Source organism: Phoenix dactylifera, chromosome 16 (genome assembly GCF_051530095.1).
Source record: "Phoenix dactylifera cultivar Ajwa chromosome 16, Ajwa_hap1_PhDact_Kaust_v1.1, whole genome shotgun sequence".
Lineage (NCBI taxonomy): Eukaryota > Viridiplantae > Streptophyta > Magnoliopsida > Arecales > Arecaceae > Phoenix > Phoenix dactylifera.
Genome location: NC_143205.1, coordinates 10,976,432 through 10,991,399, shown reverse-complemented (window position 1 = coordinate 10,991,399; position 14,968 = coordinate 10,976,432). Strand labels below are relative to the sequence as shown.

General features: G+C 42.1%; 1 protein-coding gene across 1 annotated transcript; it reads left to right on the top strand.

Annotated features, from left to right (window-relative positions):
• Positions 1–12,704: 12,704 nt before the first annotated feature.
• LOC148700032 (uncharacterized) lies at positions 12,705–14,719 on the top strand. The gene is made up of 4 exons (XM_089927670.1): positions 12,705–14,059; positions 14,139–14,438; positions 14,527–14,595; positions 14,710–14,719. The coding sequence occupies exons 1-4, from the start codon at positions 12,705–12,707 to the stop codon at positions 14,717–14,719; spliced, it is 1,734 nt and encodes a 577-aa protein (XP_089783796.1).
• Positions 14,720–14,968: the final 249 nt, after the last annotated feature.

Sequence of the window (14,968 nt, the reverse complement as noted above, 5' to 3'; positions counted from 1 at the left end):
TGGTGCCTAAGCTTCGAATTTGAAAAGCCTTCGATTCCTTTCTTTCTAGAGGCACTAGGACGAGATTGCCAATGCGCTCGATCTCCCTAACCTCTCCTACATCTTGATTAGGGAATATAGCTAGTCGAACTAGCACTGAGAACTGCAGTAAACCAGGTGCATGATATTGGTGTAATAAGGCCCTGTTTGGGGGAGCTTTTGGAGGGCCAAAAAGCACTTTCTGGCCCTCCAAAAGTACTTTTAGGTAAAAAAGTATGTTTGGTAAAATTTCCAAGAAGCTGTTTCAGCTTTTGCGGGAAGCTGAAAACAACTTTTCCGCAGAAGCTCAATTTTGGAGCTTTCCGAAAATGCTGTTTTCAGCTTTGTCGGAAAGCTGTATTTTTGACCAAAATACCCTCATTTAAAAGTTTCTTTTTCCTCCCAAAAATCTCAATCCCACCGCCTCTTTCTCTCTCACCATCCCCCCTCTCTCTCTCTCCCCCTCTCTATCTCCTTCTCCTCAATGCCGCCAGCCCTCCTACATTTTTTTTTGGGAGGCAGCCACCACGCCGGCCACCCGTGGCCGCGCTCCCCAGCCGCCGCTGCGGCCTGTCGCCCCGACCGTTGCGACCCACCACACAGCAAAAAAAAATGGAAGGGGAGGAAGGGGCCGCCATGGCTGCTGCTCCCCCGCGGCGCCGCGGCACGCCGTCCCGGCCCCCTCCCGAGCCCCCCTCCTCCCGCGGCTGTCGCGGCCCGCCCTCCCGGCCCCCCTCCCGCGGCCCCCGTGGCTCGGCCCCCCTTCCGGCGCCGCCGGCTTCGCGGGAGAAGAAGAAAGGAGAAGAAGGAAAGAGAGGAAGGAAGGAGAAGAAGAGAAAAAAAAAAGAAAAGAAAAAAAAAGAAGAAAAGGAAAGAAAAAAAAGAGAAGAAAAAAAAGAAAAGGAAAGAAAAAGAAAAAAAAGAAAATAAATAAATAAATAAATATGTATATAAATGAACGAATAAATAAATAAATAAAATAATAAATAAATATATTTTAATGAAATAAAATAATAAATAAATAAATAAATAAAAATATTAGTAATTATTTAACCAATTTTTTCACCTAGCTAGAAAATTTGTTAGAGAAATAAATGATCATCAAAAGAGTAAAAAATTAATTTATACTAATAATTATAATATTTTATACATTTATTATTGTATTATACTATAAATATAATATAATATAATATTATGTTATGTTAAATAATTTAATATTATATTAAATTATTATCCTATATTATACAATATTATAGTACTATATTATAATAATATTATGTTACATTATATTAATATTATACTATATCATATATTTATGTATTAATATATATTATATTTTATTATGCACTATTGTATAATACTAGTAATGTTCTTTATGGTCATTTTGTCATACAAAAGTACTTTCTCAGTTTGTTTACCAAACAAATGTTAAAGTGTCACAGCACTTTAGAAATGTAGTTACCAAGCAGCAAACAGCTTTTTATAAAAGCTCTACTTCCAACAGCTCTACTTCTAACAGCTCTACTTCCAACAGCTCTACTGCCAACAGCTCCCCCAAACAGGGCCTAAATAATCTCATATCCTGTGCATGCATTAACATTGTACAAATAAATGATCTAGTGTCTCTTCTTCAATTCCACGGAGGGGGCAATGGGGGGGAGCATTCCAAGATTGCTTTCTGAGGTTGTTTGCTGAAAAATCAATTTAAAACTTTGACTTTGTCTAAAAGGGTAGAAGTTCAAAGGAGTTATGCTTAGCGTGGATCAAAGGCCCTAATCTACTAGGAACTCTTTGCATTCTTAACAGAGAATGTTTTTTTGTTGTGGTTCAAATTCGGCCTGTGGGTGATCACGTCAGAGGAGTCGAGGGAGCCACTAGCGATTGGAGGAAGGAGACGGGGGCTACCTCCTGCATGACAGCAGCGGCGGACCTGCACAAAGCCTCACCGGTGTTTTCGGTGAGGGCCCTCCGACGACAAGTTAGAGTGAGATAAATTTGGTCCAATCAAAAATTCCTTAGAACTTACCTCATCATGAGAGGAAGGTGGCAGAGGCATTGTCCACCCTCATCATGAGAGGAAGGTGGCTCTGAGTCGAATGGCGCGCAGCTAAGGCTGGCCGGTGGCGTGTGGTGCTGTCCGTTCTTGAGAACAGTAATGTGTTGACAGTTGTAGCAGGGTATGGCCGAAGTAGTCATGATGCTGTCCTCTGACTGTCGAGGGCCAGCTATCAAAGCGTGACGTGGTGGTGTTGCAATATACGGCCACGTAGGAGGATGTGGACGCACACATGGGTGCGGTTGTTGGCGAGGCCAAACCCGTTGAGAGGTCGCATCATGCGTTTAGCGAGGTCGGCTAGACGGGTGCTGAGGATAGCTCGGCTCCCTGGATTCCGAGGTGCGCTCGGTGGAGTGCCCCGAGCTCGAGGGTTGGGGCGTACTACTGAAGTTAGTCGCCCCAAGCTTAGTCGGGGCGAGTCAGCAAACATTGGAGGTCGATGGAGCTTTTGGTGGAGTCTGAGGCCGAGCTGATTCTGGGCTGGACCGAGGATTCAATCGGTCAGCATTGGCATTTATTGGGCCAACATTGGGGCGGCCTTTTTGTTGTAGGCTGGACGATCCATTTTGCCCCCATCACTTTTGATTTACTCCATCATCATGACAATCTATCATTGCCTTCAGTTAGGTGGAAATCTTGTAGATGTTAGCAATCTAATGAGGTCAACTATATTTGAAGTTTTGAGGGGTTGGGTGAAGTATGATGCGCAGTTGTCTTTGGAGAAGAATCTTGTTACATATGCATCCTAGTTTAGGAAGATTGTTAATGTTGTTATGGCCCCTCTTCATGTGGGACCCACATCATTTAAAAATAGAAAAAAAATATCGTGGTAGTTTTTTTTTTCAAAAATCACTTGGCTTCAAAGTGCGGCAACTGTGGAAAAACCGAACAATAGGAAAAGCAGAAATAGAGTAAAAAAAATGAAGAAGAACAGGATAAAAAAATAAAAAAAATGGTGCTATGTTGTTGGATAATTGGATAGTTGATTTGATTCAAATTTAGTTGAAATTTTAATATGTTGTGTCCCTTTACAACTAACCTGGCCTTATACTTATCAAGGGTTCCATCAAATTTAATCCTTTTCTTTCAAATCCATTTGCATTCCTTGGGGTAATTCTACCAATTCTCAAACCTTATTTTTCTTGATTGAACCAACTCTTCTATCATGGCATTCTTCCAATAAGTTGATTCAGTTGAGGAGACTTCTTCATAGGTATGTGGGTGTTGCTGGAAATTGGACCCGGGGGCGACCGTCGGCTGAGAAGGAGAAGCTCCGCTGCAGGAATGGCGGGTGGCGGTGTGTCGGCGGGCGGCGTCCTCCAGAGGACCTGCAAGAAGCCGGTGGCCGGGGTTTCCGGCGCCGGCCCTCCGATGCTTAAGTCAGAGGGGGCAAATATGGGGGAGAAAAGAGGAAGATGTTTTTTTCCGAATTTTAGCGTCCAACCCCCTCCCAAGATGGAGGGGTTCCCCTTTTATAGAGGGGTATTGTATTACCTGTGAAGTGACGGGGCAGATTGTCCTCTTTGTTATAATTGAGCACGATCATGTGCATTAATAGCGTCGTGGGAGATCAGACCGGAGTCAGATTGGAGTCAGACCGGAGTCAGTGAGTTGTCGTGGGAGATCAGATATGGTGGAGTGGTTCAACTGCCTGCCGTGGAGGGCTTGTGGTCCGTAGATAACAAGCGCATTGATTGTTGAGTGAACCGGAGATCAGAAGAGGTCATACGCTTTGATGGTCGAGTGGTCCGGAGATCATCTTAAGCCATGCTCATTAATGGTTGAGTGCACCGGAGGCCTGCAAAGGCCATGCGCGTTAAAGGTTGAGTGCGTCGGAGGCCTGCAGAGGCCATGCACATTAATGGTTTGGCGGTAGTACGATATGGAGACTTGAGTGTCTGGAGTTGGGCTCCTGAAAGGGGTTAAGCCGAGGCCGAACACTAGGGTGGGACGTTTCGGAATCCGGCATCTGGTCGGATGCCGAGCCGAGCTGGTTGCCCTTAAGTCGGGTGCCTCCGGCCCGGGCGTCACTTGGTCGGCGCCTTCTGGTCGGGCGCTGGGCCGAGCTGGTTGCCTTTAAGTCGGGCGCCTCGTGGCCGGGCATCTTCCGGATGATTTGGGTTTTTGACCAACACTCTCCCCCCCGACTTCCTAGTTCGAGCCGCTTGCGAGCTCGGACATGGAAAGTAGTTTATTTAATGCCGCATCGGTAGGGGCTGGGAAGTTTTGAATTTTTGCGGCGCTTCGCACGTTCCAAGGTGACATTAATAAGAGAAGACAGGACGACGCCTTTTTGCCTTTCGAAACGGCCTCGCGTCGTGGGTTCATGATTGAGGCTCCGCGAACCGATGTGACGCCGCCTTGATTCAGTATTTAAGGCGTCGATTCGAACTGGATATGCGGATATGGCTCCCGGGATCGACATGTGGCACGATCTGAATGGGACGTGGGGTTTCGTTTCGCCGATCCGGGCTGTTGAAGAGGTTTATATAAACCCTCAACTTGACCCTGAGGGCTTCTATTTGGTGACCTTTGCTTCTTGTCCTCCAATTATTCCCTTTCCTGTTCCTCCGGCGGCCTCCCGGGACCGTCACTCCAGTTTCTCTTCATCTCCGGTGAAGATCTTAATAGGTGCTCTCCTTCGTCTGCTTGGGAGGCCCTTGTTTTCGTTTGTTTCCTTTCTTTCTCTTTTTTTTGTTAGGATGGGTCGTGGTCCCAACGAGGTTGGGTCCACCATTAGTGTCGAGGAGATGGAAATGGCTGAGGAATGGTTCTTTCCTCAGCGCGGGTTCCGCTTGGAACCCGCGGGGGCGAGGAATCGGGTGACAAGGCCCCCTCCGGGCCGGATCGGAGTGTTTACAGAGTCACTCTGGGCCGGCCTGCGGTTCCCTCTTCACGGGTTCATGAACGAGTTGCTGGCGACATATCAAATCATCCCGGCGCAACTCGTTCCGAATGCATGGAGGACCATAGTCGGTTTTTTGTCCTTGTGCCTTTTGCACGGGATGCCGACCTCCGTCAATGTCTTCCGGGGGTACTTCTTACTGAAGTCCAACCCGGGCGACGGAGAGTGGCTTTACCTTGCCCTTCGGGGTGGTCGATCGCTTTTCCGGGGTGCTCCTTCATCCATTCACGGATGGAAAGAGAAGTTTTTCTTTTTGTCTTCTGAGCGGACGTGGGGGTTCAATCTTCGGTGGGAGCAAGCCCGGCTCAAAGCCGTCAACAAGCTCCCCATCCGGTCCAAGGACGAGCAGAAGATCCTCGATGCTCTTTGCGGCCTCGAGGAGAACATTCTGCTGAACGACCTCGTGAGCGAGGACGCTCTGGTCAACGTTGGCCTGAGCTCGGCGCGCCCTCAGGGTAAGGGTAGTTTTTATTTATGTTTTTCTGCTTGGCCTCTTATTTCCTGATATTTGACCTTTTTCTTTATTATTTTTTTTCGCTCTCAGACGTTCCAAAAATGGTAAAAAAGGATTCGGCCTTGTATGCTCGGTTTCAGAAGAGGGCGGCCGAAATTGGTGGGGCCCCTCTCGAGCCCAGGAAGAGAGCCAGGTCTTTGTCGAGCGCGGTCGCCGGGGCGAGAGCGGCCGGACCTGCTCGGACGGAGGTTCCGAGCCTCGATCAAGGGGGTATGAGCTCAACGGGGGCTTTCGCGCTTGCGTGCCCCACACCTATCTCACAGCGATCGGGTTGGCTGCCTGTCCGACCCCAACTCCCCGATCCCGAGCCGGATAGTAGTCAGGAGGTTGCGGAGCCGCATCCACCGAGCCCAGCAAGGCCCAGTCCTCCGGGCCCATCGGGGGATCAAGGTCACCAGGAGAGAGTGCCCTATGCTCCTGGTTGGGCAGTCTTCGAGGGCGATTCGGCCCTGGATAATCCCCAAACGGCGCGCGAAGTTCTTCGGGTTGCGCTGCTGATCGGTTCTTTCAATTTTGAAAATAAACCACGCAATAGCACGTATCCTGTAGGATAGTGATTACGGGTGTCGGTCCACAGGGATTGAAGAATAAGTTATTTTTCTTTTAAAAATAAATCAAGAAGAAGGATTTGCTAACTTGATTTAACTAAATTAATCTATGAGTACGGATTGAAATTTATCAAAGTAGATAGATCTAGGGTTTGGAATCCACCGTGTAGCATTGCATTAGGGACTGTGTTCTTAATTTTTATCTTTTGGAGAGGCATGCAAATTGGCTACAAGCTTTTTAAAATAAAAGCATAAAGAGTGTTAGGAAGATCCATCTTCGGTGTAGCATGAAGTGTCTGCCTAAGTATGCTAATCTAGGATGCAGCACACTTCATCTTCCTAGGCATGAATCATCTTAGACTACTTTAGCAAACATGATTAGTAACTAGCATGCTCAAAGTTTAAATATCATAAAGGAATATTTCATTGAAAATAAGAATTTAAACAAACTCCAAAATAATAAAAAAAATAAGAACTACAATACCCTGATACAATGCTAGGGCTTCATCCAGCCCTAGACTAGACGTTTAGCTGTGCATGGCTTCCGGACGACCTCCCATCTTCAAGTGAAAGTCTTCCCCTCTCATTCTTCCCAAAATATCACAAAATATTCTCTTTCCTCCCCCCCCCTCTTTCTCTTTTTTTTTTTTTTTTATTTCTCTTCTCTCTTCTTCCACGCATGGGTTTCTCCTTCCTTTTATTCACCGAAACAGGGGGTCCCCTGTTTCTGTCGAAGCCCGCTCCCCCTTTCTCCCTCTTCTTTCTCTTGCTCTTATAGATCGCTGAAGGCCGGTGATGGATCCCCAGCGAGGAGGAGGGCGTGATGCTGGGAATGATCTCGGCGGAGGCTTGATTTCTGTTGCACGTGAGATCGCTGGAGAAGGGCGTGATCGTTGGATGCGGCTGGAACGGCCTGATGGCGGAGGAGCTGGATCGTTGATTGCAGCCGGCTGGGATCGCGAAGACTGGGATGGGATCCGGATGCGCCACAGGCGGAGGAGGAGGCGGAGATGCTGGGATTTCGACGCAGCTTGATGGCAGAGCTGGATCTCGGCTGCGGGCTGCGTCACAGGCGGAAGACGAGGCGGAGATGCTGGTCGCGGGATCATCGGGAGGACGCCGCGGACGGTGGGCGGCCGCGGGATCAACGGGGAGGCGCTGCGGACGATGAGCTGCACATGAGATACTCTTCGGGGGAAGAAGATGAACAGTAGCCGAGCCATTTATTTATTTATTTATTTTGTATTATTTATTTATTTTCTCTAACACTGTTCACATGAACAGTGTTTTCACGGAACACTGTTCATATGAACAGTGTTTTCGGCATTTTAGTTTTTTTTAACACTGTCAATATGAACAGTGTTTTAACGGGACACTGTTCATATGAACAGTGAATCGTGAATATTTAGTTATTATTATTATAAATTTTATATGAAGGCAAGTAACGAATTGGTTGAAAATTGGCTTTGGATTTGCGGTGGGTCATGATCGTTGATTTGCTTGAACTTGTTCTCGAGCCTAATGTCCTTCAAATTTAATTATTGCTAAACTGCTTCAGATCGAACTCGACCGGTCAAAACTAAGACCATGACTTAATAAAAAGGGTAATCAAATATTTTTCATACAATTATAACTTTCAATCTAATCAGGACCAAAACCCATTTAATTATAACCCAGGCGACCCTTTTTTGCCGACGCTATCCACACGCGTCGGGAAAAAATACTCCAGGCGTCACATATCCTCATGCTTCAAAGAAGCGTCGGTGGCTCCTCCCCAAATACAACCCTCCCGATCGAGCCCTAGCCTGGCCTCCTTTTCCGGCTCTCCGCCTCCCCGAATACCCACCCTCCTTTTCCGGCTCTCCGCCTCCCCGAATACCCACCCGATCGAGCCCTAGCTAGCCCTCCTCTCCGGCACGAGCGGCTGCCTCCGCCCTCAAGCCTCCTCCCTCCTCTCCGGCGTCAACCGACAAGCCTTCAAGCCTCGAGCGAGCTTCACCTCCGCCCGAGGATCTTTCCGAGGATCTTCTCCTCGTCCCTCCTCTCCGGCTCCGACCGATTGGCCCTCAAGCGTTGATCGAGCTTCTTCTCCGCCCGAGGATCTTCTCCTTGTTCTTTGGAAGCGCCGATTCGAGGTATGCCCCCTCTTTCTCCTATCAGCTAAATACTTTACAGAAAGATGAAGAACTATAATTTCTTAAGATACTATGACAAATGATGAAGAGACGAAGAAGGTGCGGAAAGATCATTTCATGTTTTATATTTTTTATGTTTAGATCCGTAAATAACTCCCATTCTATAATTTCCTTCTATATATCGAGCCCTAGCATCCAATCTAACCACCCCGTTCAAATGTTGACTAAGAGAAAATTGGATATATTGGTCACTTTTTTCTATTTCTTTATACATATATACATGTGTATAAAGCATTTCTGTTGTCCCACCTACACCCAGAGCCAATCCCCTAGTGATCCTGCCACCACACCGCAGAACAGGAGCTCGTGTGGAACCTTGGATTTCTAGCATAACAGCGTTATTTTCCTAGGTTTGCTATCATAAATTCCTAAAATATAAGCCAAAAAAGATTACATACCCCAGATTGTTATTATCTCATTCCTCCTCCTCCCCCATGATGTGCATGTTTTTCTAATATGGCAAGCCTGTTATAAAGGGACTCTCTCGAAATTATTATTTGATCAATGTAATAGTTATAAGAGACTTATTTTACTAAATCTATCTTCAAATAAAAAGTAATTAATTATATCATCCATTGTTTGATACTATGACAAAAAGTAATTGTTAATAATGGTTTTATAATGATATCATCTGCCCATATTTCTATTTAATAAATTTTCTAGTTAGTCTAGTTAGTATAAAGATTTGAATCTTGAAAGACATTATTTTACTTAGATAAGTAGCGCAAATCATGAATAACGATCATAATTTTTGCGATACGATGACTGCTTTAATAAAATCATGATTCGATAACGATCGTAAATTGTATTTCTATTTTTTTTTTTTGCTTAGCAGCTGCTGTGTGAAGTAACAGCAATGAAGATTCCACATGGTAAAATCTAATAGGTTAGTGGGCAAAGCCAGCTCAATGCAATTCATCTGCAATCCATGGTGAACCCCATGCCATCTAAGGTTGGGTATCATGGTAGATCATATCATGGTATCATGGTACAAGTTATCGGATGATAACATTGCCATGTATCTTCCATCAATAAGACGCCGCGTGCTGCTGGGTTATCCTTTACAATTTCTTAGGATGATTAAAATAAAAATATTGAAGTCACCAGGAGAAAGGAAAGAGGGCATTTCAAGAAAAGATCCAATTTTCTGTAAGTTCTTACAGAAAATTTAAATACTTTACAGCTAAATGTAATTTCTTTACCACTGTGGTCATACTGTAAGTTGAATTGTGATTCAGATCATAACTTGAGCTGCTTTTTTTTTTGTGACTCCTGTCATCCTAACTCCACATTTGCATCACAAATAAGACCTAGACTAGCTAATTGGGCACGCATGAGTTTTGCACTGATAAAGAATGCTCGGGTGAATGTATATTGATGCCATAAAGATAGGGACAAAAATCAGTACAAATTAAAACAAAAAAAACATGGTTATAGTACTTGGGTTCTCATGCTCCAAGTAAATTTCTTGGGTTCTCCTGCTCCAATATACATTTATGACATGACACAAGAAAAGAATATGATATGGCACAAGAAACCACTTGTGCCTTTCCCTTCAAAGCAACTGCATTTAATGATAGGAATACACACATACAAATATATATACATACAATATATATATTGTATGTATATGTGTGTGTATATGTACACATATATTCATAGACATGCATGCATACATAAACACGTACTTTTCATGAGTAAAAAAAAAAAAAAACCAATATAGCCCATTCACTGGATGTACAGATATATGAATGCTATTTATCAGAGTTATATATGTAGTCTTTTTGGGGGATGAACTATATGTTGTCATCTGCATGAGTGTGGATGAAGCAATGAGGTAGCTTGGCAGACTGGATAAAATGCAAGATGGTATTGCAATGACATCTAAGAGCACCTGACATTGATACACAATAGTGATGATATTTAGGAACTGAAATTTGAGGTTCCTGTGCCAGTGTACCGACTCGTGTGCTGCATTTCTTTTGACAAGCTATCTTATGTAAGGATGCCAGTCTTTTTGAACAGAAGCTCTATGTCTGTGGCTAGAATGCTGGCATCTTTTAACTGTGGAACTTCTTCATGGCATCAATGACAGAAAGGTACGCAACCACTTTTAAGGCATCTTTTAACTGTGGAACTTCTTCCACTACAGTAAAAGAGGAAAAAGAGAGAGGTAGAAAGAGAGAGGTTTCTTTTCTTGCCATTAGCTAAACAAAACCTCTTCCATATAGCAGGAAAGAGAGAGGTAGAAAGTGATCCCTATGAATGAGTGAGAAGGCTCTCCAAGCACCACATTTCTTTAATCTAGCTTTTAGGCTGAAGGTAGGTGAAAAGTACCATTAATCTCATCGCATGGATAGAGATATCTGGCATTGGACTTTTTTGTTTGTCTTTATTTATCTATCTAGCAAATGTGAGGAATGGCTTGCATCATGGAGAATATAATTTATAATTCCTAGGATACATAGGGTTGATGATAAGCACCATGGACCACATTACTATTGTTCCTGATGCTTAGCTAAATACAATGTCTCACCGACCATCACATGAACTATTGCACAAAATAATACATCCATGGTTCAAGAAAGATAGGACCATAGAAAAGGTGCCATTTGTTAAATCTTTCGACAAACACGTATAAATAAAATAAGAAAAAGGCATCTGCTGCTATGTGTTTTGGATTCAAAATAAATAGCTTACAAGTTGTATGTTACATGCATCCACCAAATCATATGATAATGGTGCATCCAATTCACATTCAATAAAAGCAGAATATAAGTTGGAAATCTTCTCTTCTTTTTTGTATAGGTTTAAATGTACAAGATGAAATACAGCCTAGTGGGATTATAGATGCTTTGATTCGTCCCAACTGTCACATGCATATAATATGGATTTTTGTTTTTTTCTGTTTCATGCATATACTATGGATCTGTTTCATGCATACTGTGGAATGTGGACGCATTATGCATTACTTGCCCTTATGCATATTAGATCTTGATTCATAATATCTTGGATTGGTGCACTTACCCTTATGAGAAATGATAAGATCAACTTTAGGCTCCTATGAAACTACATATGTGTATGGGAATAGATCAACTCGTGATAGTAGATGTTTGCCAATATTGATTCAATTAGTATCTTCTGACCTGGATTTCAAAACTGGGATTATCTTTTAACCTTCAAAATGGACTAAATTGTAAGGTAGGTTTCTTAACAAGCTATGGTTTTGTTTTGAGAATGATTACAGCGCATTATTTTTGTATTTTGAATGTCAGGCAATATATTGTGAGGTTATAGTAAGTGTCACATGCTTTTCTTCATGCAATTTATATGTAGTCCATCCTTCTAATAGTGTTTATCTTTTTTATATGAACTGCAGTTCAATCGGTATTCTAATAGAATGGACAAAAGTTAGATAAATAAGTTGAGATCCAGTGCCGAATATTTGGATGGAGTTCAGAATTTCATTAAGTTTGCTTTTGAGAAATCTAATATGAACGGAAAAATTTTATGTCCATGTCAAAAATGTGTAAACGGTTCTGCTCTTGATCCAAAAATTGTTGAAGAACATTTGGTATGGAATGGTTTTTTAAAGGGTTATACTGAATGGGTACTCCATGGAGAGTTCATACCTTCATGTAACCAACCCTATCTAGAAGACACCTTCAATTTTGGATGTAGTGACACGGAACAAAATTCTGTAGAAGAAGATGATATAAGGGGCCTACTTAGAGATGCTCTTGGACATAATATCAGAACTGTAGGAGAAAATGAGCGTGCAGTTATTGATCAGTCCATGCATGTTGAGGAATCTATACATGCTGATGACACAGCTCATTATGATAACTTGGTGAAAGATTGTGATCAAGAACTGTATCCGGGTTGTAAGAATTTTACGAAGATTTCTTTTCTTCTGCATTTATTACATTTGAAATATTTGAATGGGTGGTCCAGCAAGTCTTTTACCATGCTTCTTCAATTATTAAAGGATGCATTTCCGGAAGGTGTTACTTTGCCATCATCTTCATATGAAGCCAAAAAACTAATAAAAGAGTTGGACCTTGGATATGAGAAGATACATAGTTGTCCGAATGACTGCATTTTATATCGTGGTGAAAATAGCAACCAAGAGTCATGCCGAATATGTGGAACTTCACGATGGGTAAAACCTAAAGAAGATGAGAATGATTCATTGACTGAAGTTGATGCTGCACTGACTAAGAAAAAATCGGCTAAAATTTTGAGGTATTTTCCTCTTATACCAAGATTAAAAAGGATGTTTGCATCATCGAAGACAGCTTCCTCGATGAGATGGCATGACGAAGGTTGTATAAAGGATGGAATGTTACGACACCCAGCGGATAGTCCTGCATGGAAAGCATTTGATGATAGGCATCCCGAATTTGCTTCTGATATTCGCAGTGTTAGGCTAGGTTTAGCTACTGATGGATTTAATCCATTCTGAACGATGAACTCAACATACAGCACTTGGCCGGTTGTTTTAATTCCATATAATTTGCCACCATGGATGTGTATGAAACAGTCTTCAGTAATTCTGTCAATAGTTATTTCAGGTGACAAGGGCCCAGGTAATGATATTGATGTTTTTCTACAGCCTCTAATAGAGGAATTGAAACAAATATGGGAGGGTATTGATGCATTTGATGCTTTTGCTGGCCAAAATTTCAAATTGCGTGCAGCTCTTATGTGGACTATCAATGATTTTCCTGCATATGCTAATTTATCTGGTTGGAGCACTAAGGGGCGTATTGCATGTCCTTCTTGTGGAGATTCAACCCATTCATATTGGTTAAAACATGGAGGAAAGTTCTGTTATATGGGCCATCGTCGGTGGTTAGAAGCAAACCATCCATTTCGATTTCAGAAAGACTTATTTGATGGTACCATAGAGTTGCGATCTGCCCCTATTCCACCAACTGGAACTGAAGTCCTTAGACAAATGCATGGCACCAATTATATACCGGGTAAGGTCTCCAAATGTTCAAAGAAGAGGGGAAGGGAGCATGTTGGCAGCACAATGAATGAAGGATTAATAGCAGAGGTTGAAGAGGATGCTGACAACTTTTTTGAGAATGAAGACAACGTATATGGTCAGGAAACAATGGCAGCATCTACACAGAAACAACTATGGAAAAAAAAGAGCATTTTCTTTGATTTACCTTATTGGGAGTATAATCTTCTTCGACATAACCTTGATGTGATGCATATAGAGAAGAACATTTGTGATAACCTGATTGGAACATTGTTAAATCTTGATGGAAAGACCAAAGATAACTTGAAAGCACGTCTTGATTTGAAAGATATGGGCATAAGACAAGAGCTTCATCCGACAGAGCTTGCCAATGATAAATTTTATACACCTCCTGCATGTTATACAATGCCTACTCAAGAGAAAGATCTTTTTCTAACAGTTCTGAAAAATATGAAGGTTTCTGATGGGTACTCATCGAATATTTCACGATGCGTAAATCTCAAAGAGCGTAAACTTTCAAATCTTAAAAGTCACGACTGTTACATTTTGATGCAAGATATCTTTCCATTGGCTTTAAGATCGTCAACACCGAAACAAATTTTCGCAATTGTTTCTCAATTGTCATCATTCTTTAAGGCATTATGTTCTAAAGTTCTTGATCCTAAGGAGCTTGATCAATTGGAGTCTAATGTTACACTTACACTATGCCATATGGAAAAGATCTTTCCTCCTGGGTTTTTTACTATTATGGTTCATTTACTCATTCACTTAGCGGCAGAGGCTAAACTTGGTGGACCGGTTCACTACCGATGGATGTATCCTATTGAGAGGTGATTTTTCTAAACTCTAATAGCTAAATTTAATAATCAGTTTGATTTTGATATTTATTTTAAAAATTTATTGTTGAAGGTTTCTTATGCGCTTAAAAGATTATGTACGCAATCGAGCCTATCCCGAGGGATCGATTGCTGAAGGATATATTGCTGAGGAGTGTTTGACATTTTGTTCGAGATATCTTGAAGGTGTTGAAATGGTTTTCAATCGACCTCAAAAGAATTGTGATTTCATAGAGAATGCAGATGTTTACAAGTTCTCATCTGGTGGAAGAGTTTTGGAAAAAGTTGAAAGTGTTGTTCTTGACCAGAAATCGTTGGCACAGGCACATCGCTATGTCTTACTTCATAGTGATATAATATCCGCGTCTCGCATGTTAGTACGGTTAATGAAAATCTAAATTTACTGTCATGTCAGGAGAATGTAATATTGATACTCAATTAAAGATTTTCTGATCGTGCAGAGAATTTTTAATGGCTCAGCGAACTCTCAACCATAACATTCGTCCTACACCAAGGATTGAGCAACGATGGTTGGTTGAGTTATTTCTAGAATGGCTTTTCAAACAGGTTAGATGTCTAATATATTAAGTTTTTTTTAATTTTTATAGAGAGAAATTAATCATTACTTCTATAATTCTTTTTAGGTACCAATGATGATGGAGAGGAATTGTTCCGAGGAGTTAATAGTCATTGCTCGAGGCCCGAATAATATTGTCAACAGATATGGTGGGTTCATTAAAAATGGTTTTAAATTTCATACTAAAGAGCGTGAGAAATTTAGAAAAACCCAAAATAGTGGGGTTATGGTTGAGGCGGATGGAAAAAATTATTATGGTGCTCTAACAGATATTTATGAGCTGGATTATTATGAAAAGTTTAAGGTAGTATTATTTCGATGTGATT